The following is a 25,497-nucleotide window of genomic DNA, read 5'->3' as shown; positions in this document are numbered from 1 at the left end:
TGAATTTTATCGAACATTATTGTTTAAAGTCAATTTAATATACGAAATTTTTTTCACAATAATATTCATAATTAATATTTAATTAATTTCTATGCACTTCACAATATTTTTTCAGAATGATATTTTCATCAAGCCCGGCTAGCTCAGTCGGTAGAGCATGAGACTCTTAATCTCAGGGTCGTGGGTTCGAGCCCCACGTTGGGCGGGTTTTTTTTTTATTATGTATGTATATAAAAATTGTATAATATTATGAAACAACTTCCTCTTCTAATTTATTTTATTTTTACAGGGAGAGCGCAAAACAAATATCTTACGCCGTACTCTTCACCATATAGTGATTCTTTATCAACACTAATCCGTCTACGAATTAGAGACGTGCGATATAAGGTGACTGCATAAGGTGAAAGACCGTCCCTGATCAAGTAAGGAATTTGTTTCTTTCTTGGCTGATTTACCAGCGCGCACGTGTATGTTTTTGTCGAAGTTTAGAAATACGCGTGTAGTCCACGAAAGACTCGTACATTGATGAGAAAAAAGATATTTTTTTACATTGACTTTGGTCCGTTTGCGGCTGTCACCATAATCTCTAATCAGTATAACGATGAACAGTTATCGAGGCTACATCGTCCATTTCGGCTATGTTGTAATTTCATAAAGCAAATTTATTAGAAAAGTTTGTTTTATATTTAGAAATCACAATATATTTAATATCGTATACAGTGACAATTAGCAATAATGGTCGATATGAGAGATTGAAAAATTCCAGAAAAATAATTAATGTCTATATTGAAATGAATGTAATATGAAATAATTTTCAACGTTACAATTGACACTTATATTATTCTTCTTTAAGATTTGTTTAATAATTCTTAGATAAATAATTATCTCATTTTTTAAAATGATTTTATAATAATCGTTAAATCGAATGCGAAAAATATAATACAATTAATCACTTATTATTAAATAACAAGATACATTATATCACACATTTTTGTTTCCATTCAGAATACAACCGTGTTGTCTATTAGATTGTTTTCGGCAATTAGATTGTTTAATCTAACATAATAATCGAATTGTGTGTTTTGGATTACATATTGTTTCATAGAAATAAAAAAAATACCTTGAAGAGTCAGAATAATTTAGCAGATATAATAATCAAGATCCAGACTAATTGAACATTTGCTGTATTCAATCAAGACGTCGAACCAAGCACGATTCATCTCAATTACACGCGAGAGATTCTAGCGTATCATTAAGTTCAGTCTCGAATCATTTGGCATGCTCCGCGGACGTGTACAGTAACCCCATATAATGACGCGTGTATTATGTTTTTGCTTCCGACATCATCATTCATCTAAAGAGCAAAAACTCGGATTTGACAATTATAATTGAGAAAAAATTTTAATTTATAAATAAATACAATATATATACATAAATGAACAAATTAAAAAATTGAAATAAATATTTATATTTAGCTAGATGTATAGAATATTTTCAAATTTGTGCTGATTATTTAATTTTAATAACAGATACTTGCACGAATCTAGAGTAAATTTTTTTTTAAAGAGAATAATTATTGAAAGACATAATGTGTATTGTGTTTCTCTCTCTTTTTCTCACTAAATAAATAAATACTTTTTGTGCGCAATAAACATGAGGTTCTTTTTTTTCTTCTGCGATAAATCAATAGATAGAGAGAGTTTATATTAGCAGAGAATCAGAATACATTCTGTAAGCGTCATTTATCGTTCGTCTCAACATGCTTAAACTTCTAAATTATGCGTTTGCACTTTGATAACTTACGGTTCAATGTGTCTACATATGCATTCGTTTCGTTACGGTTCTGGTTATATTTATAATTTATAACGATTTTGCTAACAGGATTCAGTATGAAACATGATCCCTTGGTTGATGAACGAGAGGGATCGGGTCACGTACAAGCAACTTTGTGATGTAATACGAATCGATGCGTACGCGCGCAAGAAGTAAGTAAGATAAGGAGCGTCGACAGTCACGGCGAGACGAAATCTCTCGCCGTGTCTGACTAAGCCGAGCGCTTATACTACTTGCCGCTTTGATTCCTTTGATACTTTTGCGCGGATTCATTCGTGATGTACAGTTTTTGGGCAACGGTTGGTTATAGCTATAATATTTTTATAACTATATATTTCGATAATACACATTTTTAATGTTTCGCATTTATATTTCTCCGGGATTTCTGGATTAAATCGATTTTAATATACAGGTCCTTAAATTGCAAGGATTCTTAAACATTCCTGGTTCAAAGATCTTACAAAGCTTCAAGTTTTTCCATAGCAACCTACTTTCACGAACCATATTTTTCAGCTGCTATCGACTCTATGTCTATAACCGGATAACATAGCTTGACCTAATTTCGTTAGGGCTGTACGCTTGCGTATTATCGAATCGATATTATCCCGGTTAACAAGCGACAGATTCGACAATATATTTTTATAGATTTAGTTAATGAAAGAGATGGATAGGAAAAAAATTGACTATTAGTAAAAAAAAAAAAAAATGACTATTAGTATTGTCGAGACCAATTAAGTTTTTTTTATTAATATAATTTTTAGAAGATTATATTAAAAATATATAAATTTAATAAGATTATAATTATCCTTTTTTTTATTTCTATTTCTATTTCTTTTTATTAATCTATTATGCTAAAGTTTACATGTTGTATACACGTATTGATTATGTTTATAAATTATTTTAAATAAATTAAATATTATAGAATATTAATATATGTTATTTATAAGATATTAAACTTTGTTATTGATATTTTTCTTTGCTATTCATTAAAATATGTAATCAATATTTATTGCATGCCTTACGGGATGAATCACGACAAGTTGTTAGGAAGATAATGCCTTTCTTTATCAGTTTCTTCTCAGGAAGCTATGTGTCCCTTGACCTCCTCTTATTGCTTCTCGGATTGGATCGTATATTTCTTTATCTATCGTGCAGCGGATATGCCTCTGAATACCGTACAAGTTCATTTTGAGAAGCCGAGTATGATTACGTAACGGCATCCGTTTTATTGAAATCAGTTTAGGATCTTAAAATGTCGCGACGAGTGAGTCATTCAATTATAAATTCTAAAAAATTTAAAAAGAAACTCGTTCATTTCTTAACTCGAAATGTAGTTTTGATAATTATCAACGAGAAATAGCAAACGCTGTTATCGAACACTTTTTATATACAACATCGTACTGTTATCTATAACGCGTCGTGATCTAAAATGCTAGTGTTGCAAATTATTACATTCACTCGCGGTATTACAAATCAATTGTTCAACCGAAAATGGTGTGCGAATTTGCGTTGAATTGATTGGCCTTCAACCCCGAGCCGATATTATGATTCGTGTCAATGTACCTTCGAGCAATTAGAAAGCAAAACAAGACGATACAAAATGCTTATTATATATTTATTAAAACTTAATCCTTTTATATGTATACATTTATGCTTTTCTTTTCTTCATATTCACGGTTGTTATATCTCGCGATAATTTTTTATTCCAAATTACGTATACATTTTAATTATTTTCAATATTATATATTTATCTATTCTATGTGAAATATTATATATTGTAATTATCTGATTCTATATTTTTATTATACAAGGAAACAGTAATATAGGTTTATAATTATTATTGCGATTTAGAAACTATATCGATGAAACTACAACTTTATGAGGATATATTTTTTATTAGGCAGGTCAGAATCAGTCGTGCTTTATTTTGGAAAGCCGATCTTACCTATTTTTGTGAGTCTATCTTATCTAGGTCACGGGCATTTGGATAGAAGAGCCTGTTCTTTCTTCTCGTGTACGGTTAACTCGGATTTTAACTCGAGTCATTGACGAGTCGAGTGAAACGAGAGAAAAATGTCGATCAACGACTTTTTAAACATTTCTCGCCTGTATCATTTGGAGGAAGATAGAGAAAGAGAAAGAGAGAGAGAGAGAGAGAGAGAGAGAGAGAGAGAGAGAGAGAAATAGAAAAAGAAGGGGAAAACGTTTAATATTTTTTTATCCCGCCATGGTGTGTAAAAGCGTCGGGACATACCAGGCGTCTGCGCATCGCGCGAGCCGCGCTATGTATAGACGGTGATACGCCTGGGGCATCGGTTCCTTCGTGCGAATTATATGTATGTTCATTGCAGGGCCGGTCATCGGCCAAAGCGCATCGAGCCGCTTCTCGGGTGCGGAAACGTTGTTAAAAGAAACGTCTCATTCTCGATAGTCGATGCGAGCGCGCAACCGAAGATAAAGATACATATTCGATTCGCCGGAGGAGATTTGCAAATTCTCTCACGTCAGTAGCGTATGCGGCATTTTTCCTTTTTTTTTTTTTTTCTTTTTAAGATTACACAATCCGATTACTTGAGGTAGATGAAGCGTCTTTATAATGAAGAATGTTGGAAGCTTTAGCAAGAATTGTGAGTGAAATTTGAATGTGAATGTTTAATGAAAAAGTGCAGTTTCTTCATTAGCTGTTTCATCGGCTGTCAAATGAATTTAGAAATATTTTTCAATGAACGCGATCGATACAAATTTCAGGAAGGATTGTGCTTGGGATCGGCAGTAGTTTTTCAACGGTGCGAATAATAAAAGGTAATCTTAAATTTACAAATTATGTAAAAGATCTCTTCGATAAGTATAACTCATGATGCGATGCAAATTTTTAAAAAGTGTTACTATAATAATTTAAAATTAAATATAAAAAAAAAAAAACAATTTTATGTATGAAAAACGATCACATGTTAAAATTGACTTAGAATTTATCTGTTATTAAAATTAAGCATTGTTCGACAAAACTGAAAAAGTCAAAAATTTTATATTAATACGATTGCATAATCGACTGTTTTACCTTCTTAATAAAGCAAAATTATAATTTTTATCTAGCTAAACGCGCTTTATTTTTGAGCTAAATGCTATTCTTGGAAATCGAGATATATGTGTACTTGGACTGAATATATACATAAAGCGTTATCGCGTTTCTAACAATTTTCATGAGTTCTTCGTCGGTCACGATTTTGACTTGTAGAGTGTTCGCCGCTTGTGCTATTAAGGCAACATTTATCGAGCCAGAAATATCGCGTGTTTGTCTGCCCGCGGAAAAATTATAAATTTCGGCATACATGAAACGGCAGCAGCGAGAGCCTGTTTACAGTGATGGTGCGAATAAACATTTGTTTTTCGCGCCGATTATCTTCACGGACTGGCGACCGAGGAAACACGGATTGTTTAATCGTAGATAATTATCCTTAAGGCCTACGTTAATTATTCGTCGTATTTTCATTGTCGTGCCGACAATGTCGACGTCAAATAAATTGGAAAAATCACCAAGAAAATTGATTCTAACAATAAACGATTAAGGAAAAAAGGGAAAAAGTAAGGAAGAAATAATTTTCCGCGATAAATTTAAAGTTCAAGCTTTTCATTAAACGACGAAGTTAAAATAATGATAGATCGTACACATCGATAAAAAGAGTTATAAAATAAATAAATAAATAATTTAATGATTTAAATTTAGAAAATTTTTTTCTATACGTAAACTATGTAAACAATAATTTTAAATTTAGATTTAAAAGTAGCGTCAAGTGAAAAATACGAGAATCTTTTAATGATACGTCGATTATTAATCGTATACATATATAAAGACGCACGTGGTCTTTTTTTCGACTCGCGACATTCCTTTCTTCCCTCAAGTTTACCGATACTATCGATTCCAATGTTGATGCTACGCGGAAAATCACATCGCATGCAAAATTATGCGATAATTTCCGTTGTCAGATAGACGTGAGATATCGATTATTTCGCATTCTCGGAAAATAAAGTGCAATCGATAGTGCTTTTCGAATTTTGGAAACTTACTTGATGTTTCGTAGATTTGAATTTTAATTCTTTTTCATAAAAAAGATTCTCGACACAAACACAATTCTTTATAATAGATTTTTTTCAAAAATTTGTAACTCTGTAAATATATATATATATATATATATATATATATATATATATATTTTTTTTAAATCGAATTGACACACAGCATTAAAGAGTTAAAACTTGAATAAGTTCATACTTAATACAAGTTATGTCTTAAATATAAAATATGAAGTATGCAAATTTACGAATTTTTCGTCGAATATTTTAATCTTTAACTCAATATTATTCTACGAAGATCTCAGATCTCGAAATGACGACGATATCTCGCGAGGGACTGCCGTATAAATACAATGCAAACGATTGTTTCGCGAATAATACGACGGCGAAGCTCGTCGAAGATCCGCGTGATGCTTGCGATAAAATCGTTAGCAAGCTTCCCGATAATATCACGGGGTAATTTTGCCCGATCCGGTGCACAAACCCTCTTTCCCTCCTCCGAGTGAGGGCGAGTTACAGTGGCAGAGAATGTAGATACCTGGCCCCAAACTGTACACGAGTTGCGAGTATTGATCACGTCGTCGGCGCGACGCGACGCGACGTTCCGGAGCGGCCATCTTTAGAGGAAAGAAGAAATCGTTCGCAAAATTGACGCGGACTTTTCTCTCGATGCGGCAAATAGCGTGTGAAAATTTTCCGAGCCACGAAGATGCGTCTCTTCGTTAGGATTAACGATAATAAAAACTGGCTCAGAAAGTAACGCGTATCTTACGAATCGGTCTGTCAAATAACTAAATTAAAATTGAAATAAAAATGAAAAATATATATTTTTTTTTAATTTAAATTATTAATTTTTTAAAATAAACTTTTATATAAATTTTTCGATATACTCATCTACTTGTAAATTAACATATAGAAAAAAATGTTTACATTAATAATATTATATAATTTTTCTCATTTATTTCTCATGCGGTAAAATGAGAATTGTCATTTTTATAAGATCTTCGCATCCCAAGACGTTTCAATTTTTTGTCTAATTTTATCGAACTTTTTATAAAGGGGATTTTAAAAAATTAATTTTTGATTGTAGTAAAGTAATCTGTGTACGCGTCTCGCATTTTTTCCGAAAATATCTATCTCGCTCGTCGTTCTACGATGATGTATCGAGTGCGGAAATCGCGCGAGTCCTAAAAAACTGACTCGAGTAATCCGACACGCGTGTAGATCGCGTGTATGGTATATATAGTGTTTTCTCAGAGTGTCACGCACGTTTTCTCCCGCTAAAGGTGTGAGTCAGATTATGAAAATGTATCGAGCGCGGGGCGTTTAAAGAGCGTTGAAAAACGCTAACGACGTGTTTCAGGTAAATCGACTCGTACGGAAACGGAGTCACGAGCGTGTCTGACTCCGTGATATCGACGCGCTATTATCGTGCGATTATACACGGTTCGACGCAGATAGCAGTATAACTGTCTCCTCGTCGCGTCGCGATCGTACTCTCGTACAGATGAATGAATCTCGGACGATGATGAACGTAAATCTTTCTTCGAAACGATCCATAATGCATCCCGCGAACCTCTGTCTCATCGCATCGATAATACATTTGAACACCACGTTCCGTTATCAGTAATGTACGATCATATCGTTACACGCATGTTTCGTAGCGAGAATAAGCGTGTATCTTACAAGACCTCTCCTTCGTCTTCTAATATTTCTCAACTAAATATCTCGTTGATTTGCATTACACGATTCACAAATGGATTTAATGCGTAAATATTTTTTTTAATAGAAAAATGAAATTCTCTAATTTATGAATCTTCGTATATTTTTTTTTTTCCTGACATGTGATAACAGTATTCGCAATTATCCATGATCTTACACAATAATCGCTGTTATCAGCTCGGCTGTGCCTGATACACCGATTTAAATTCGCGGGTATGTATTATAATGATGCTCGATAATGTATGCTGCGGACACACGTGCATGCGCGTGAGTAATAAGTTTATGCACCGGGCGTTGGGTGCCCGAGCGGGACATACGAGCCGCTTTGGCAACTTGATTCATCCACCTATGACATACAACAAAATCTCGATTACTTTATGATTCAATATAAAAACACTTTCATCTAATGCATTTGACAAATGTAAACATCGATACGGCGATCTCGCGTTGCGAAACTCTAACGCAAATATATTGTAGTATAGATTTCTTATATAATTATTATTAATATTATAATTTGACACTATAAATATTAAACCTTGCTTTAATCTTTGCTTAAAATATTGCGAATAAGCAAGATATTGAGTATTAAAATATTAGTAGCGTATTAGTAATTATATGTTGCAATATTTAGACAAGACATCTTGTAATATTATGATTGAAAAAATGATGAAAATAATTTATTAGAAATCACAAAACAGACTTTATCAGAATTTCTCGATGATTTTCTTTAACTTATTACTTTATTTAAATTACTCGAATCAAATTTGATATCGATTATTTTGGATTATTGGAATGTTTTGATCATTAAGATATTTCTAACTTTGAAATATTTAAAACTGTGAAAAGATTGCAGAGATACCTACATATTGATATGTCACACATCTCATTATTAATTATTGGAGAATTGATGTTAAAAGGATAGTGCTGTGAAATAAAATGAACGATAAACAGTAATGTGTGTCACCAAATATAAAGTTTGCAATTATTTTGTATTAAAAATGCTCGTTTATATTATTTTCTTAAATATTTGTTTTACAGTTATAACATCGATCGATAAAGCGAGTGTGCCGTTTCTCGATGCACCCGGTAATTATTCTTGTGACTTCGTATAATTATCATTGCTGATAAAGCTACGATAATTTTCATCGGTTATCGAACGTGAGCATTGGTACAACTGTTACGTAAAACAAGACCAAGAAAAACAGAGAGAGAGAGAGAGAGAGAGAGAGAACTTATTTTTCTTTCGTAAATTAGAATTTATAATGTTGCCTGTGCTTTTATTTCATTTTGTTATCGTAATCGCATATTCGGTTCTTAAATATTCAAATGTTTGCTCGATAATATAAATAGTCAGAAAGTAAAACAATTTGTACAAATCGCGAGAATCAAGTTCGATTAATATTCGAATGAATTAATAAATTGCTCTTCCGCAGCAATATTAATTTCGATCTCAATATTTTTCAGCTAAAGCTTAACAACTAACTTATTATGAGTGGAAATTTTTGAAATATGTTAAAATGAAAGACGAAACTAGTTCCGTTACAGGGAATAATTGAATAAAATTATGCGAAAATTAATGAAATTGCTGCACACGGTCAATTAAATTGCGCTGAATTTAAATTGAAACTTTAATCTTTTCATTAACAGTTTTATTGTTGTTTTAATTACATAAAATTAAATAATTTTGCTTTGCATTGTAATATAAACTTTCTATAATTTTTTGCAAAGAGTTTATGTTTTGATTGTATCAAGACATAGGTGCTTACGTTCTAGACTCATAACTTAACACGGAAGGATGGAAGAGTGACATATGGTAAATAAATTAAGCGATCTATTACCGCGGATTATCATATTCTACATCGCTGCAATACAAATCGCTATAGCCATTAAAATAATTAAAACGTTGATGCGTAATACATATTTTTTTATATATCGAATTAATCGCTACAAATGGAAAAATTCGCGGAAGATCATCACGAAAGCGTATCCCGTTCACGCTTCGGTTTTCTTCCATTTCCAGCATTCCCATCTCACTCTCTCATGCTTCTTTACTCTCTATCTCTCTTCTTCTCGCTGTTCACCGCATCCATTGTCACGCTTCCTGTCCGGACGATAAAGAAAAAAGAGCCGATAAGTCGTTACTCGAGAATTACATATTCGTCTGCATGTTTTTCTAGGTCAAATGCGCAGGTTTTCTTCTTACGAGGTAGAGGGGAGAGGAATTACGGCGCACCGGTAAGATAATGATTCACGCGGTTTCATTTTATCTCGTATATATACTGGAAACGTACTCCGCTTCGAGTCATTCGATTGATCAATTAGGACTGAAAGGGCAAAGATTTTTTTGTCCTGGTTGGCCAATCAAACACTGTGTAAAAAGTTCAGGATCCAAGTATATGGTGGTTTCGAGACGGCAAAGACGTGTAACCGCGTGACGCGATGTTTGATCCGCGACCGGTTCGCTTGTCGATTGTCATTCGACCGGCATGGTTTCGTCGATTCCGTCTTTCTTAAGAGATCCCGTCGAGAAACGCAGTTCGCAGTTGCGTGCAATAAAACACACGGATCATAGCGCGATCGATCAAGACGATCGACTTGGTTCGGGCGAGTGTCAATCAGTTGTATATTAAGTGCAAACGAGATGGAGAAGTTAAACGTGTTCATTCTTTTGAAGAAATACACGATGCGAAAGGTTCGCGATGCCACACCTTTGTTGACGAATAGTGTAGAAAAGGGGGTGAATTGTGCATCAGGTGAGGCGAGTCCATCACTAGAATTAATTAATTAAATTCGGCTGTCTCTTTATATATGACGCGTACGCGACAAATTTTAAATAAATTAATATTCTCGTCACGATAGCGTGAAACTGAAGAAAAATTGAATTAATCCGCGCCACCATTTAGAATAAGAGACAATTAAAGTAGATTAACTACAGACACTCTTCTTAAGATCTCCGATCTTATAAAAATTTCTCCCTTTTCACTCGTTAATAGCGCTAGTTTGGGTAGAAATCTTATCAATGCGATTAAAAAATAAATCCTTTTTAAATTGTATATAAAATATTTATTTATTTTTTAATATACCATATGATACAAACCTGATATTATACACACACAAAAGATTTCTAAAAATTATATATATATATATATGTATATGTGTGCATAAATTTTTTGTATCTTCATTTTCATATATAATGAAACAAGAGATTTATCAAATTTAATATTAATCGATAATTGTATATTTTTGAATTCTGAAGCTAGGATTTTTTTCTTCACGTTTTACGTAAAGAGATTAAAATCTACAGCTATTTTCGCGTTTTGTCTTTTACCAGCATCGAGTATGACCAGCTCTTATTCGCGAGATGTACCTTTTATCTATTAGCTCTTCACGAGTACGTCTCTCTATTGACATTCAATTTCTCATCCGCTTAGCGAAATCTTGCCTGAATCGCGGAGACCTTGCGATCTCTGAAAACTCCGAAGCACCCACGATTATTCATGAATATCAGGCGTGATATGTTTCTTCCTCAATTCAGCGACAACGTTCGCCACATTTACAACACAGACAATCGCGTCAAGGTTTCCGCGGAACGCGCACGCGGCACACATCTTTTCGCACATTCGCACATTGTGAGGGCTGCAGCTGTGCCACGTGTGGCGATTCAATTCGCACATTTCTGCATTGTCCCTGTCATCCGTTGCTATCCTCCCCGTCACCCTCGCAATGCAACGATTGATCACGCGCACATCGTTGACGCGAGATCGAATTATTAATAGACGTTTGCGTATATGAATATACATTTGTAAATGTCGCCTTTACAGTGTTCTCTTAATTGCACGCTTAATTGTGGAGAACCTTCGGAGTTACGGCTCGACTGTTCGTCGAGGAAATGGTGTTGTACAGAAAATTTTATGTCGATCGTATCAACTAGGCGTTTCGTCCATCGTTGACTGCAGTAAAAGATATGATAAAAGGTCAATTTTGATTCAACTTTTTTTTAGAAGAAGTAAGAGCTGGCGGGATCAACTATGAGAGTTTTAGACCCTCTAAGATACGCAGTGGTAATTTGTAATGTACGACTTTGTGGCGTTGACATCAAGACTCCCGAAAGTGATCAGTGATTTCTCGTGCGATTGGTTCCAGAAGGTATAAATTTTGTTTATGCGTGTTATTCGTACGAGATCATTCGAGGTACGTTGCAAATCTTTGACTGAGGGGATTTAAGCAATTATTTTCACTATACGGAGAACAAAATTAGAAAAAAGTATACTTTTCGTAAAAACTTAATGGCTCGTATTAATTTAAGCACCCTTACTTTTGTTAGACAAAGAATGGAATTCTTTGACAGAGAAATGATAAATTTCGAATTTCATTAAATTTAGAATTAATTGCTGCTATTTTCGAAACGCTAGGTATAAAAAAAAAATGCGAGACGTGCATTGCGGTAAAGTTGATCTCGACTTTTGATAGAACGAAGAAACCATTATCGGACTTCAAGGTTTCGTCACGGATATGTTCAATCAATTTGCTGTTTCAATTCGCTCGTTTCTTTGTTTCTCGTCTTTCATTTCCACACGCTGGATTACATTTACTATTGAAATTATTAGAGCTTGACGAAGGAAAGAAGGCAAAAAGTCGGATCAAATATTTAAGATTACGTAATTTTATATGTGCGTTTATCTAATATCTTGTTCCTTGTCTCATTTCTATTATACGTTTACTATTCAAACTACTAGAGCTTGATAAATAAAAAAGGACAAACAAGAGTCAGATTAAAGAATTAGGATATTTGCAATATTAATATACAAGGAGTTAAAAGAAAAGATTCTCGAGATTTTAACATGGTATTAGCTAAACTAAATAAAAAGTGCTTAGTCAACATAGATTAATATTGAGTAATAATGAGTATTTTAAAAAATGATAATAATAACAATCACGTTTAGTTTTGCATTCATTCGAGAAAAAACAATTACATGATATATGCGGGCTATTACACAATAGAGTAAAGAGATCTTCGACATCTTTTGCTTGACCAAATCAATTAACGAACCCCGATGATCACGCTTATAGATAATTGCGATAAGCGGCCTATATTATCGCTAATATATACTTAACTTTTTTTCTTTCGCTACTCACGGTCCCTTTGTATATTTTAGAATTGCTATAATAATCCATTATCATGGCAAAATTACAAGTAATTGTAAACATTTATATTATTATTTTTGACACTTGATTCTTTGAAATTGATAAAAAATAAAAGAGAGAATAATTAATATCGAAAATTATAATTGCTTTAATCATAATAGAAAATCGATTTTTATATAATAACAATGCAACTTTTTATTCCTTCTCTAGCCTTTAACATCCAATATTATTCCGTGATTAAACATTTCAGCAGATGCTTCGGAAAATATTGTGCGATATAGTCGCGATAGTGTCCAGTGTTTAAAAATAATGATCGGAATTTTTGGCCATCCTTTTTTTTATTTATTGTTCCGATGCATCTTGCTGAAATGCGGGCGCGTAGAATGAAAGCATTAATTGGATTAAGGCCGAGCGGATACTCGTTCAACTTAATTACTTGCGTAGCCGTCAGTTCGCATTAACTATTGTAGTTGCGCTAAATTCTATTAAATTCCCCTTACTTCGTAGCCGCTCCATCTCCATTGCGGGACAAATTTCGTCAATTAATAAAGAATACGGGGCCCACATGCATCATACACAAATACAATATATAATTGCGTTTTATTCATTTTTCTTCTATAAATTTCTTAATCATTTCTTTCGGTAAAAATTTTTTTCTTTCATTATACTCTGCTTCATCGAAGCCCTCGACATTCAGCGCTCGTGTATGGAATTTCGTAGTTCTAATTTTAGCAAAATCGTGATTCGCTAAACATCCGCGGATTTCACAAGCTGTTTTGTACTATGAGGCGGGGATCCGGTCGCACTTAAATCATGTTGCGTGGTAATATTTCGCGCTGAAAGAGTCAATTGTATTTTTTATAATACAAATAAGTTCAATAATACGTTACTTAAAAATTATAAACGATATATTTGAGTGGAATTTAATTTTTTATTTTATCAACATACAAATAAATATTTAATAGCAAAAAAACTCGCAGTATTTGAATAAATAATTTGAAAAATTTTAAATTAAAATAAAAAATAACATACATTTGTTTTGACATTACAATGTTCATGTTGATAAATTCAAAGTTAATCTTATCGCGTTATACATTGTTATAATTATGATTTAAGATAGAAGATACATATAACAGAGTAATATGTTGAAGGAAACTAACTTTGTTCATATCGACTATTACAATGCTGTCAATATTTTAATAATTTTCATTTTTATCTTTGTGACTTATGAGCATCGAACGTGTTAACTTGCGTACGATTTTTCTTTGTAACACTTAATGCAATTATACGCACAATCAATAATGTTTACGAGTATATATGTATCCGTGATGCCTATTTCAATGAGCCACTCCTCGACTCATATAACACACGCGTACATTGAAATTCTTACAGCGGTGCGATGATTAATAATGGGGCACATACTGATGCCCTCGCTTTACCATAAATTAACTGCCACGTTAATGCGAACCGATGCGTGACACGCGCGATGCACGAATGTAGGTCTGTAAGATATGAATTTTTATTGACTTTTGGTTCACAAGATATTTGCAATAACACGGTATAAAAGTGCACAATGATTCATACAATCGTTTGCATGTTTCTCGATATCAGGAATGCTCACGCGTCGATCTATTCTTCTTTAGAATTTTGCGGTACAATTATTAATTTTTTTCATTTTTTTTAAATATTCCATTATACAAGCGATATTTATTTAATTTTTCCATGCGTATGAAAAAGAAGTTACATCACGGAGTATCACGGAGCAGTTGTTATTTGAACGAACGAACGTACATGGATGACAATGTCTTGTATTTTTTTTTCTTGCACCACGTAAGCTGTAACGAACTTGAGATCTCGACTTTTCAAACGGACTCATTCACGGCCGTCCTGAATATCATTAGTGTCTTCCTGTATCTTACGTCGTCAAAGAGACCAGCCGATTACGTTCGTTTAGCGCACGTGGCAATTATCCATTCGAACCACGACGTTTCAGCTGTTCGACGATTAACACCTTCCGATATTCCCGGACGATCGGCGCGTATCCGCGTTCCTCGCAATGACGGAATTGTTCTACCTATCGGAAATCCCCTTAAGCGCATATACGGAGTGTAAAAGAGCGTGCTTGTTATTTTCTTGTATCGTCGCGGACAACGATATTCGCATCCTAGCTTTGTTATAAAAAAAAAAAAAAAAAAAAATTCTTTATCTCGGACTCGAAAATTTGCGCTATTATCCGAGATGAGTAATTTTAATAAAAAATTTGCGCGTTAGATATTTTTAATAAAAGAAAAGTTTTCGGGCAAGAAGCAAACTATTGTACAAGTAATTCTGAAGAAAAATTACATTTTTGTAGATTCCATCGTGTTAAGTTTTATCGCCAAGAAGGCTTGAACGATCGTTGGATGTCGCGCGGACGATAACGCATTCTTCGACACTCGTCTCGAGTTCGGAGCACAATAAACAGACTCTGTCCCTTGGTTCCTACAAAGTGCAGCTTCGCGGTATCGATAAGGTCCCTCTTGCCGGACACGATTCCCCGACGCCTTTTAAACGGTCTCTCACGCACGCGGTCGACGATATGTTTACAAACTATTATTATTGCAGTCGATGTGAAATCCAAACACGCGCATTTATATTAACCGATCCTTCTGAGAGGGTCTGAGTCACTTTTTTATAATGGGGGCACAGTACAGATCGATCTGTCGGTCGAGTAAGATTTCTCGTTCCGAAAGGGCTGCTCTCCCCGACTTTTTCGTCGAATCGATATGTATATATATTTTTGAAGTTATTCATCAAGGATATCGATGAATGAACAAAGTGTTTCCTAGCGAGTGCGACAAAGACATTTCGATTTCTATCTCGATTTCATGAAATAATTACGTATGAAGAAAAGTTTTATGTGTAAAGGAAATTGTTAGTATTATTTTCGAGAGAGTTATAAGTTATAAATTTTTTAAATGCGATTTGTTTTAAAATTATTAATATGTGTGTGTGTATGTGTGTGTGAGAAAAGATTAAACGCTACGTCAAAATAAATCATATTCAGTTGTGTATAATAAGTAATTAATAGCTACAATTTATTTCTTTTTCAATTGAATTTTTCGTTCCATTTTGTATACTTACAATTAAAAACAAATAAAACAGAGATGTATTTAAGCCTCGAATTTGAGAATAAAGAAATTACAGGGAAACATATAAAAAGACGCGGGTTTTGAAAAAAAAAAAAAGAAGAGAGGATTCATTATCGATGATAATTCATTATCGATGATGAGACTTGCAAAATAAAGATTTGCGAATCTAATTCGGATAATTCAAAACCGAGACACGTACTTTGTGTATAAAGTTTATTAGAGTAAAAGTTTAGAGCTATAAAAGAGAATTACGGCCGGCTGAACGGTTGCTATCAAACATTCTTCACTGTTTTGTCAATAGAGCTGCATCTCATTCATGTTAACGCTTAGTGTTAGTATAGAATTTCATTGATGTGATATAGCGCATCTCCCACACTGCGAAATAAAAAGTTAGTAGCTGCGTTTGCTTTTGAAATCAACGTTTGGGTTCGATGACTTTACGAGTGCAGATCATACAAAATATGAATGCGATATAATACGTATATCAACAAAGTATATATCAAGAAGATCGCTGTGTATAATTTTGAAGTCATTCAAATCTGAAATATAGTCGGTGCAACATACTATTTTTCTTCTATTCGTGTATTATTTTTATTATTTTTTTTTTTTTTGTTATTTATAATCGGAATATACTTATCGTTTAAAGAGATAAATCTTACTTTTATAACTTATTTTTATTACATTTTGAAATCAAAGAAATTAAAAAATTTTTTAAATTAAATAAAATAATTTTGTAAGTTTTTTTACAAGTCTTTAATAATGTCTATATGTCAAATTAGTCTGAAAAGTTTATACCAAGAATTCCTTTTTCGTATAAGTGATAAGCTTATTTGTTGCAAAAATTGCACAAGAATATCTACATTTAATATGCTTTTATCTGGACTTTCGTAGAATCACTCGCAAGCAAGCTTCTTTCGCAAGATTGTACGAATCGATCTCTCGTTTTTTCTGCTCAATATATTTTATAATAATATTTGTTTTATTTTATATATAATATTACTCGGAAATACTTACATATTGTGTTATCTATCTATATATCATTAAAAAATCAATAAGTAATTACAACACAAGTCCTATCTTCTGCAAACACATTGCCAAACCCATGTGTGAATTAGATACTATGCCTCTTGTAACATTGGCACAGCAGTCGATTCAAAGTAAACAGTGATGATCGATAAAACGTGCAAAAATCGGCCCATTGAAAACCGCCCTGAGATAGCGATTCCATGAATCATGAACAGTCCCATCGCAAGCACGAATGCCCTTACAGAAAAAAAATAGAAACAGAATATAACGCTATCGATGATGGATGTGCTTCCGAAGATGTAATGTGGTGCAACCGCGCAACGATGCAACACGCTGCATTTGCAGGATAAGAATAATAAAATAATTTATTTAGATAGTTGCGTTATTTATTTTATAGCAGCGCGTGAGATAGTTTTATTTCATGAAAATTTTTGAACTACTGAACTTTTTTCTGTGTGTTTGCGTGCGTGGGATAATAAGGATGTCTAAGTAAAGTTTTACTGTTTTGCGTAGATTCTCGATGCTCTCGTATCCAGTTTAAGAAGAGACGCGAAAAGTCTCAAACAGGACTGCTAAGCAGATTTTACTCCATGATCCAGATCTCGTCATTGATTACGAAGACATCTCACGAGGATCTTCCGATAGACATGTCTCGAGCCCCTCTTATAACGCCTGAGAACAATTTGCAAGCTGCGGATCGTTGCAACGTTGTGATGCTTGAGGTATGCATTTAATGCATAATAAATGTAATTTTTTTTTATTAACGCGAAAATTTTCTTTAAATTATTTATTTATAATGAAAAGATAAAAAAAGCAATTAAATTTTGTCGAGTAGAAGACAATCAACTTTCTAATCAATTAAAATGCTTAAAGCGAAGTAAACTTTAAATTATGTAAAGGCACTGTCATTCTTATGCATAATCTGAAGAAGATATATATTGTAATAATTGTAATAAATTAATGTTTAATTTTGAGATGTTGCCAATAAATAAATTAACAGACGAGTGTTTATGTGACCAAACTGGCAATTTATTGTTTGATTGTTATATCACAACGTTTCGACCATATGCTTTTGGTCCTTATCAAGTGTAAACTGTGTTATAGTTGACAAATTGAAAGAGGAAGACTCAGTCTTTCTCAATATCTCAAACAGAGAGGTTGACACAGTGTCATTATGATGACATATCGATTTTTCTCTTATGGTCGAAACGTTGTGATATAACAATTAAACAATAAATTGCCAGTTTGGTCGTATAAACATTCGTCTATTAATTGTAATAAATTTTGATACACAGGCTGGATTGCCCGGTGATTCGTGGACATATTGCGTCGAGCGAGAACAACTGGCCAGAAGATCAGAATGGTTTCGGGCGATGCTCACAGGTCCGCTTGCACCACCACCAACGGATTCACCGCCGTTATTGCAGTTGCAACATGTTGACAAACGGGCGTTTCATCATTTTCTCAGGTATATATATATATATATATATATATATATATATATATATATATATATATATACAGAGCCGTTACCAGGCAGTACGCAATGTACGCTTCAAGTAAGGCGCAAAATTTGAAGGATCGCAAAATTTTAATAGGCGCCAATCATTTTTGAAATGTTCAAAAGCATGTGAAAATTGACCGCTTGGTTTGCGATGACTGCCCTTACTCGCCTCGATGCTGCCCGCTTGTAAAACCTTGTTTAACCGAATCTAGGATTTAACAATCCTATGAATAGAGAAGAAAGTGGACGAAGGAAGGAAGCAATAACCTTGATTACAAGGATTTATAGAAATATTCGTGAAGACTAAGGCCAGAAACATAATTTTGAATTGCTTTTATCTTAGCTTTTTACAAAACGTATTATTAAGAAAAAGTATACAAAATCCTTGACAATATTAAAACAAATATAAAAATAAAAAATATATATAAAAATTTTAAAATATAAAAAAAAATATGAAAGCAGGAGAAAAACGGAACCATTATCCTGCTACGTCCTCGTCGTGGTTCTGGGTAGCGCTAAAAGCAGGAATATTGAGACTATTTTTTATTTGCTTTTGCAACTTCACGCCGAGGCGCGCGAGCAAATTCCAAAGTAGGGGCGCCTAAGATAGTCGTAACATCGTATATATATAAACGTATCGCTTAACTTAACTTAAGCGGTGGAAGAGGTGTCCGATGACACTCGTAATAAATGTCTTAGTTGAGATTGCTAAGCTAAGCTATTTTTCAATTGCTTTTGTAAATGTTTAGGATCGCGTTAATCAAGATAATCTTGACGAGAATCTCGCATTTTTCGGTTTCTGTTCGGAACGCGAAATATTACCGTAATATTAATACAATAGTCAAATTACAGGATAAATTATTATTTTCACAAAAATAATTTCTTGCTTTAAATCTCTGCTTTTGTTTTTAATAATATGTTCAATCTGTTGCACAGATATCTTCACGATGAGCCCGTCAATTTTATATCGGTGTCGACAGCTAGGACTACACTCGACGCGGCTCATCAGTATCTTTGTCCGGGGCTGGCGCAACTCGCTGTGGAATATCTGGAGAATCATCTAACACCATCGACGGTACTTGAGATTTATCAGGGTCTAGGACTCTATGCGAACGATCAGAGAGAGGGGGAAGAACGTTCCGGTTCGGATAGATCATTAAACTCGCCGACCGTACCACTATCGCCCGGGGATGATGCTGGTGCAATAGGTACGTGTCGCTTTTCTTCTCGTGATTACATACAATCTTCTCCACGGATTACAATACAATTAAAATTGTAAATAAATATTCGATTCAATTATTATTTGCGTTTATAAGGCGCGAATAAAGTTATATAATTAAAGTTATATATAATATACAAAATTGATGTATAATCTAAATTATGTCTTTTCTGTAAAGTCTGAAAAAAAGGCAAAAACTAAAAAAGATTTCTTTCCTTCGCTTGTGTCTCGTTTAATTTTTCAGATATTTTATTTTAACTAATATTTTTTCACGCTCTGTGCAGCCGCTGTGTGTACTGATCTTTTACTCAAGTGCCTGTCTATGATTGACTCGAATCCGGCGACGGTGCTAAACCAAGAACGTTTCGAAGAACTCAGCATCCGGGAAGTTGCTGAACTAGCGTTTCGCGATACTTTAAATCTTGGCAGCGAGTGCATCTTGTTTTCCGCGTTAGACAGGTGGGGTGCGGCTGAATGTAGAAGACAAGGTATCGAACCTTTTCCGATCAACAAGAGGCTCGTGCTCTCGGACGATATTTGCTTCAGTGTGCGATATCTCCTTATGAACGATCGGGAATTCGTCAGTGGCCCTATGGCGAGCGGCATTCTGACTAACGAAGAGTGCGTACATATCGTCTCCAAGATATTGGGACATCCCGAGAGCTCAAAAAATGATAGCGTAAGTATATATGTATGTATATGTGTGCTTAATCGTATGGTACGGATTAAAAAAATTAAATTAATCGACTATAAATAAGATTCGATAAGTATAAATTTTATTAATTGTGATTTTATTTATTAAATGAGTTAAAATTTTATTTTAATTTCATTTATTCTTAATGCCAATGGAGGAATTTTTTTTACAAATCTACAGCTTCGGGGTTCCACAGCTGTTCATCCATCCAGGTTGTCAAATACACCCAGGATCGGCATATATAAACACGATGAAGACTGCAATATGTTGAGGCCGGGCAAAAAAGAACGGCAGGATAACCGAAAAAACAGAAGAAAGGAATGTGCCAGTCAAGGGCAGAAAACATGCGCTCGGATTGGAAATTGCCTTATACAAATCCTAGCTTGCATGTTTGATTAAAAAATGCTCGTCCTTAATCGTAAAACTTTCAAATCTCCCACCGAAAAAAATATTCTGTTATCTTTTTATATTACTTTGTCTTTTCGGTTGCAATCTCAGCTCAAGGAACCAAGATATAAGATAATGAAAATTAAAAGCTTCGCAGAAGTTAAAAACGATTATTTGATAATCGTCTGAACAACTATAAAGTGACATTTAGACACTTATTGGGTAATCGAATCCAATATCTATAGAAGATTGTCAGTATAACTGCATAATTAAAGTAAAGTTTACATATGTTACAAGTTTTTTGTAAAATCGGCTTTTCTACAAAAAATCTTAGCCTTTTAAAGCATCGATTTTTTTTAGATTCACGTTTTATAAGAAAAAAAAAACTAGGTTTTTTGTAAAAAAAGTTGAATTTATAAAGAACCTGTAATATATATAAATTTCGGGAATTCAAACATTTTTTATTTTAAAAACTTCAGAGCGTTGTTTCGCATAAAAAAACATTTTATAGATTTTCTTATTAATGTAATTTTGTTGGATGCAGAAAGAGGTAAGCGATTCCTATTATTACCAGAATTTTGTTAAGAATTAACTAGAAATATTAAAATCGTGCAAATCACGATACTTAGACGATATTTTTAAAGCCGATAGAGACTGAGATATATCGAAAGAAACGTTTTATAATGTTTTTAGAGGCATATTTAGAGATCTTTGGCTAATTTTTATTGATAATATTATAAGATATTATTTTAGAGAAAGAGAGTGAGAGATCGGATGTATACCATATACTAATTCGTTAAAATTTTCCAATTATGTAAAAATTTAGAATTGTTACGTATCACTTCCATTTTAATATTATAAAAATATTTTGTCGTTTACACGTGTTTTGTTACCTTAGGAAATATTTAATCTTCTCGCTTGCAGCTTTCGCGTAAAATCTATAATTGCTATAGACGAAATTGCAAGAGACTTCTGCTTTTACAATATATATATATATATATATATATATATATATATATATATATATATATATATAAAATTCATTTTCCATAATATATATCTTATAAGAAAACGAAAGATTTCAAGCTTTTTATTCAGCGATCGAAAAGAAAAACTTATTTCTATAAATATAAATTATTAATAGTCCAAAACTAAAAAAAATCTATCTTTTTTATAAACGTCTTTCTTAAATACTTTTTGTAAATTTGGCATATACAAAAGTATAGGAGAAACTATTCAATTGGCGCCGCTGCAAACGCGTAACCTGTTGAGTATGATCACGATGTCTTTGTTGTGTTCATAATTGTTGTTCAGAGTATATGATCTTCAAATTATTTATAATGATGTGTATATAGAACCATGGCTGGTCCGTGAGAATAAGTGATGTATAAGAATATATAATATCTTGTAAATGGCGGATCGAGAGTTACCATGAGTCTTTATCTATTTTGATATCCGCCATTAATTTTTGAAAATTTATTTTTCTTATTTATCGAGTATCTACAATCAACATTTTTCTTGAAATATCCATATATCTATTTATTTTAATAAACAAAAATTGAGTATTTTAAATAAAAACAAAAACAGAAAGGTTTTTGAAAATTGGATGTATCATTAAATATATTATAAAAATAAGAAAGATTATTGTTTTATATTGATAAGAATTAGTAAATTTTTATAGCTTTATATAAGAGACATTGCGCATTCTCACGATATACGTATCGTTGCCATTTACGATTATATTTTTTAATTGAGTTTTGTTAACATATCTATAATGAATTTTGCGCTTTTATCGTACATGCTTCAATAGAGTTACAGACTGATCATACGATAATGCTTATATTTAAAACTTCTGTGATTGTTGAGAAAAAATAGGGAATCGATTGAAACAAAATAACTCAAACTGTTTTGAATATATGTTCCATATTTATATTCTTATCTATATCAAATTTTGTCTATTTAAAATGCCAATATTTTTTTTATTTTTGTGAATTTAATAAAAGTGTCATTACATATTTGATGCAAGCACAACTCCATAGTGAGAATAACAGTATAAAAAAATTATCAGCACTAGTCATACTGATTTGTTTTTCCAAATAATTCAGTTACCAAATACATTACTAATTCCTTGCACGTATATTAGAAATGAATATGTTTAACAATGCAGATGAGAGAGCGTGAAATAGATAAAATAGTGAAACATAGATAGTAATCCGTGTTGTGTTGTAGTTACAAATTTATTATTAGTAAAAAATATTTCGCCTCAATAGTAAATTATTGAATGGAGCTCAAAAGAGCGCTATGTAAATAAAATATGTACATCAAAAATGCTGAGCATGGTCTTCTGCATTAATAAAACTGTTACTAATTAATTATTATTGTAAAATGTATTACAATAATTATGTAAATGTGATAGTTAACTTAAATAATATCTTAATACAGAATATTTTTATATAATTTCTATTTAAAATTTTTTCAGAAATTCTCACTTTATCTTCTTATGTGTAATTTTTTTATGTATAATATTTATCTATTTATGGTTTAGATGTTGCTAGATCCAGCAATTCGTCAGCCAGTTCTTCAAATCGATCTGCCTGTTCGCAATGTGATAAGAGCAGTCGACTGAACTTTTCATAGCCATATAAAGCACCTGCTATCGCGCCGGTCATACTAGCAATTGTGTCTGTATCACCTCCCAAAATAATCTATAAGATAGTAACAAAAATATAATATTAAAATATAATGAAAATGGCACATTTAAATATTTCTCTGTGCAGTGTCAATATAATTAATCTGCCATATGGTCTTATCTGAAATTTATAACTTACGGCATATTGAATTGCTCTTCTGACGGGATTATTAGTTCGTATCCTTTTTATGCGTTTTTGTGCCTTTAGAAAACAAAAGATCGCAGTAGGAACTGATTCTAAAGCTCTAACGTTAGCACCCAGTTCTTTAACTATCCTTTGTTCATTAGGTTCACCTCCATTTTCAGAAAGCAGATTCTTTATTATTTTTAATCGTTCTTTATATGGCTGGCTATAATTTATATATTGATTAAAATTTTTGTTTAAACATATACACACACACACACACACATATATATATAATACTGTGTATATTAATACTATACACATACCTTTCACCAATCTCAATTTTATCCATTTTGTTTATAAGGTTATCAATAAAATTAGAAATGTTTAATTCTTCACTAGGATGTAAGCACAGACTTTGTTGTATTGCTATAGCCTGTGATAACAACAAACTTTTATGTGACAGATATCTATTAATATAGATATATTAAACAGGTATTTTTTTCCTTTTTATTAATACAAATCAATCTGCAGTTACTTGTAATATAGCACCGTTTATCCCCAATTCATTTGCATGTGTAATTTGTGTCACTTCTCTCACATAATGTAAAAGATTATCATAATTGTTGTATGAAAACAATGATACAGGTGCAATTCTCATTGCACCGCCATTACCATAAGAACCTTGACCATCAAATATAGCCTTTGCTGGACCTTTCACATCTATTCCTGGCTCAATGTTTTTATTCTTTAATTTCCTTAGTTTCTTAAGTACCTATGTATGCAAAGATTTATTAATTTAATTTATTAATTTATTAGTTTATTATTATTATAAACTGTAGTCATGAAAAAATTATAATTATAAATGCAGAAAGAGATATCTCTTATAATTATAAAAATATGTTTTACATACATATATACATACATACATACATACATACATACATACATATATATATATATATATATATATATATATATATATATATATGTTTGAATATACATCAGGAACAAATTTGAATGTATATGTATATAAATTTAGATATTTAGCATGTATTGTTAATTACTTTAAAATAGAAACAGATGAAAACTAAATAAATGCTAAAACTACAACACTGACGCTTATACTACCAGTTCCATAACCACGATGAGGCTCTTGGTAATAACTTTCCACAAATCGTTTTGCTACATCAATAATATCCAAATCTCGTTTCTCAATCAAAGACTCAGCCAAAGAGCGGGTCATTGCTGAGTCATCCGTGAATTCCATGACAGGCTCTATATAATAAAATTTTTCATATAATTAAAAAAATTGACTTATTTTACTAAACGTACTAAAAGACAATATATATATATAAAATTACACACACACACACACCACACACACACACACACACTATATATATATATATATATATATATATAAAATGTGCGCGGTTTATGCAGCGATGGTTCGTGCAAAATATGAATAAAAACAAATTCAAAAAAATAAATCTCTAACCTCTGAACTTTGTTCCCTCCAATGTATCGAGCCTTCGTTGCAAGAAAATTTTCTTACGAGCCGAGATGACTTTTTGACCCTCGTATGGACTTCCAAGAATATCTCCGACTAAAACGCCCAGCATCGTACCGCGAAATTTACTTTTCAATAATTCCAAGTCCATATCTTTGCCACTATATATGTATGTAACATGCGAAAACCTAAATAAATCGGACTCGACATATTTTATGGATGTAATCACATCCGACGCGCATGTGCGGAAAAGAAAGCTCATCTATACACTGACTATGCCATGACTGATATTGCTAGACGTTTTCGCGCTAAAAAATAAATTAGAATCTTAACATTATATTTATAAAATTTTTTCAATATAAATCATAACATTTAAATTCACAAAATATAAATTGAAAAGTTATTAGAAAAGACGTAGCTAACTCTGAGAATATTCTTC

The 25,497-nt window shown here is 32.6% G+C and overlaps 2 protein-coding genes and 1 non-coding gene across 9 annotated transcripts; 2 read left to right on the top strand and 1 right to left on the bottom strand.

The window, feature by feature from the left end:
* Positions 1 to 132: 132 nt before the first annotated feature.
* Positions 133 to 205, top strand: Trnak-cuu (transfer RNA lysine (anticodon CUU)). Its single transcript has one exon. It is a non-coding gene; the product is annotated as a tRNA-Lys (tRNA).
* A 3,989-nt stretch (positions 206 to 4,194) lies between these two features.
* Positions 4,195 to 21,063, top strand: Axed (BTB/POZ domain-containing protein axundead). 7 transcript variants are annotated; one of them, XM_070301667.1, is made up of 8 exons: positions 7,213 to 7,267; positions 8,665 to 8,784; positions 9,804 to 9,861; positions 17,442 to 17,650; positions 18,224 to 18,396; positions 19,369 to 19,640; positions 19,936 to 20,330; positions 20,526 to 21,062. In XM_070301667.1, the coding sequence occupies exons 4-8, from the start codon at positions 17,519 to 17,521 to the stop codon at positions 20,742 to 20,744; spliced, it is 1,191 nt and encodes a 396-aa protein (XP_070157768.1). In that variant the 5' UTR covers positions 7,213 to 7,267; positions 8,665 to 8,784; positions 9,804 to 9,861; positions 17,442 to 17,518; the 3' UTR covers positions 20,745 to 21,062. The 7 variants fall into 7 exon arrangements, with proteins under 7 accessions (XP_070157767.1, XP_070157771.1, XP_070157769.1 ...); XM_070301666.1 differs by lacking the exons at positions 7,213 to 7,267; positions 8,665 to 8,784; positions 9,804 to 9,861 and adding exons at positions 4,195 to 4,460; positions 4,582 to 4,635; XM_070301665.1 differs by lacking the exons at positions 7,213 to 7,267; positions 8,665 to 8,784 and adding an exon at positions 9,949 to 10,379 and having other exon boundaries at positions 9,554 to 9,861; positions 20,526 to 21,063.
* A 1,835-nt stretch (positions 21,064 to 22,898) lies between these two features.
* LOC138936035 (ADP-ribosylhydrolase ARH3) lies at positions 22,899 to 25,293 on the bottom strand. Its single transcript, XM_070301076.1, has 6 exons — positions 25,047 to 25,293; positions 24,666 to 24,823; positions 24,084 to 24,320; positions 23,872 to 23,981; positions 23,561 to 23,771; positions 22,899 to 23,437 (listed from the first exon to the last, which is right to left on the bottom strand). Exons 1-6 carry the CDS (start codon positions 25,207 to 25,209, stop codon positions 23,267 to 23,269), a joined length of 1,050 nt encoding a protein of 349 aa, XP_070157177.1. The 5' UTR covers positions 25,210 to 25,293; the 3' UTR covers positions 22,899 to 23,266.
* Between the last annotated feature and the right edge of the window lie 204 nt (positions 25,294 to 25,497).

This window comes from Polyergus mexicanus, unplaced genomic scaffold, assembly GCF_030449975.1.
Source record: "Polyergus mexicanus isolate NDT 795.1 unplaced genomic scaffold, iyPolMexi1.0 SCAF_9, whole genome shotgun sequence".
NCBI lineage: Eukaryota > Metazoa > Arthropoda > Insecta > Hymenoptera > Formicidae > Polyergus > Polyergus mexicanus.
The sequence above is the reverse complement of the archived record's forward strand: the minus strand, read 5'-3'. Positions and strand labels throughout refer to the sequence as shown.

Excerpts from the sequence above, each read along its gene's own strand:
- Axed (XM_070301665.1), top strand. The coding sequence starts at position 10,268 with ATGGAGAAGTTAAACGTGTTCATTCTTTTGAAGAAATACACGATGCGA. Across the intron at positions 18,397-19,368 it reads GCGTTTCATCATTTTCTCAG|ATATCTTCACGATGAGCCCG; the intron begins GTATATATATAT and ends TCTGTTGCACAG. Across the intron at positions 19,641-19,935 it reads GGATGATGCTGGTGCAATAG|CCGCTGTGTGTACTGATCTT; the intron begins GTACGTGTCGCT and ends CGCTCTGTGCAG.
- LOC138936035 (XM_070301076.1), bottom strand. The coding sequence starts at position 25,209 with ATGGACTTGGAATTATTGAAAAGTAAATTTCGCGGTACGATGCTGGGC. Across the intron at positions 24,824-25,046 it reads GGAGGGAACAAAGTTCAGAG|AGCCTGTCATGGAATTCACG; the intron begins GTTAGAGATTTA and ends TTTATTATATAG. Across the intron at positions 23,438-23,560 it reads GAAGAGCAATTCAATATGCC|ATTATTTTGGGAGGTGATAC; the intron begins GTAAGTTATAAA and ends ACTATCTTATAG.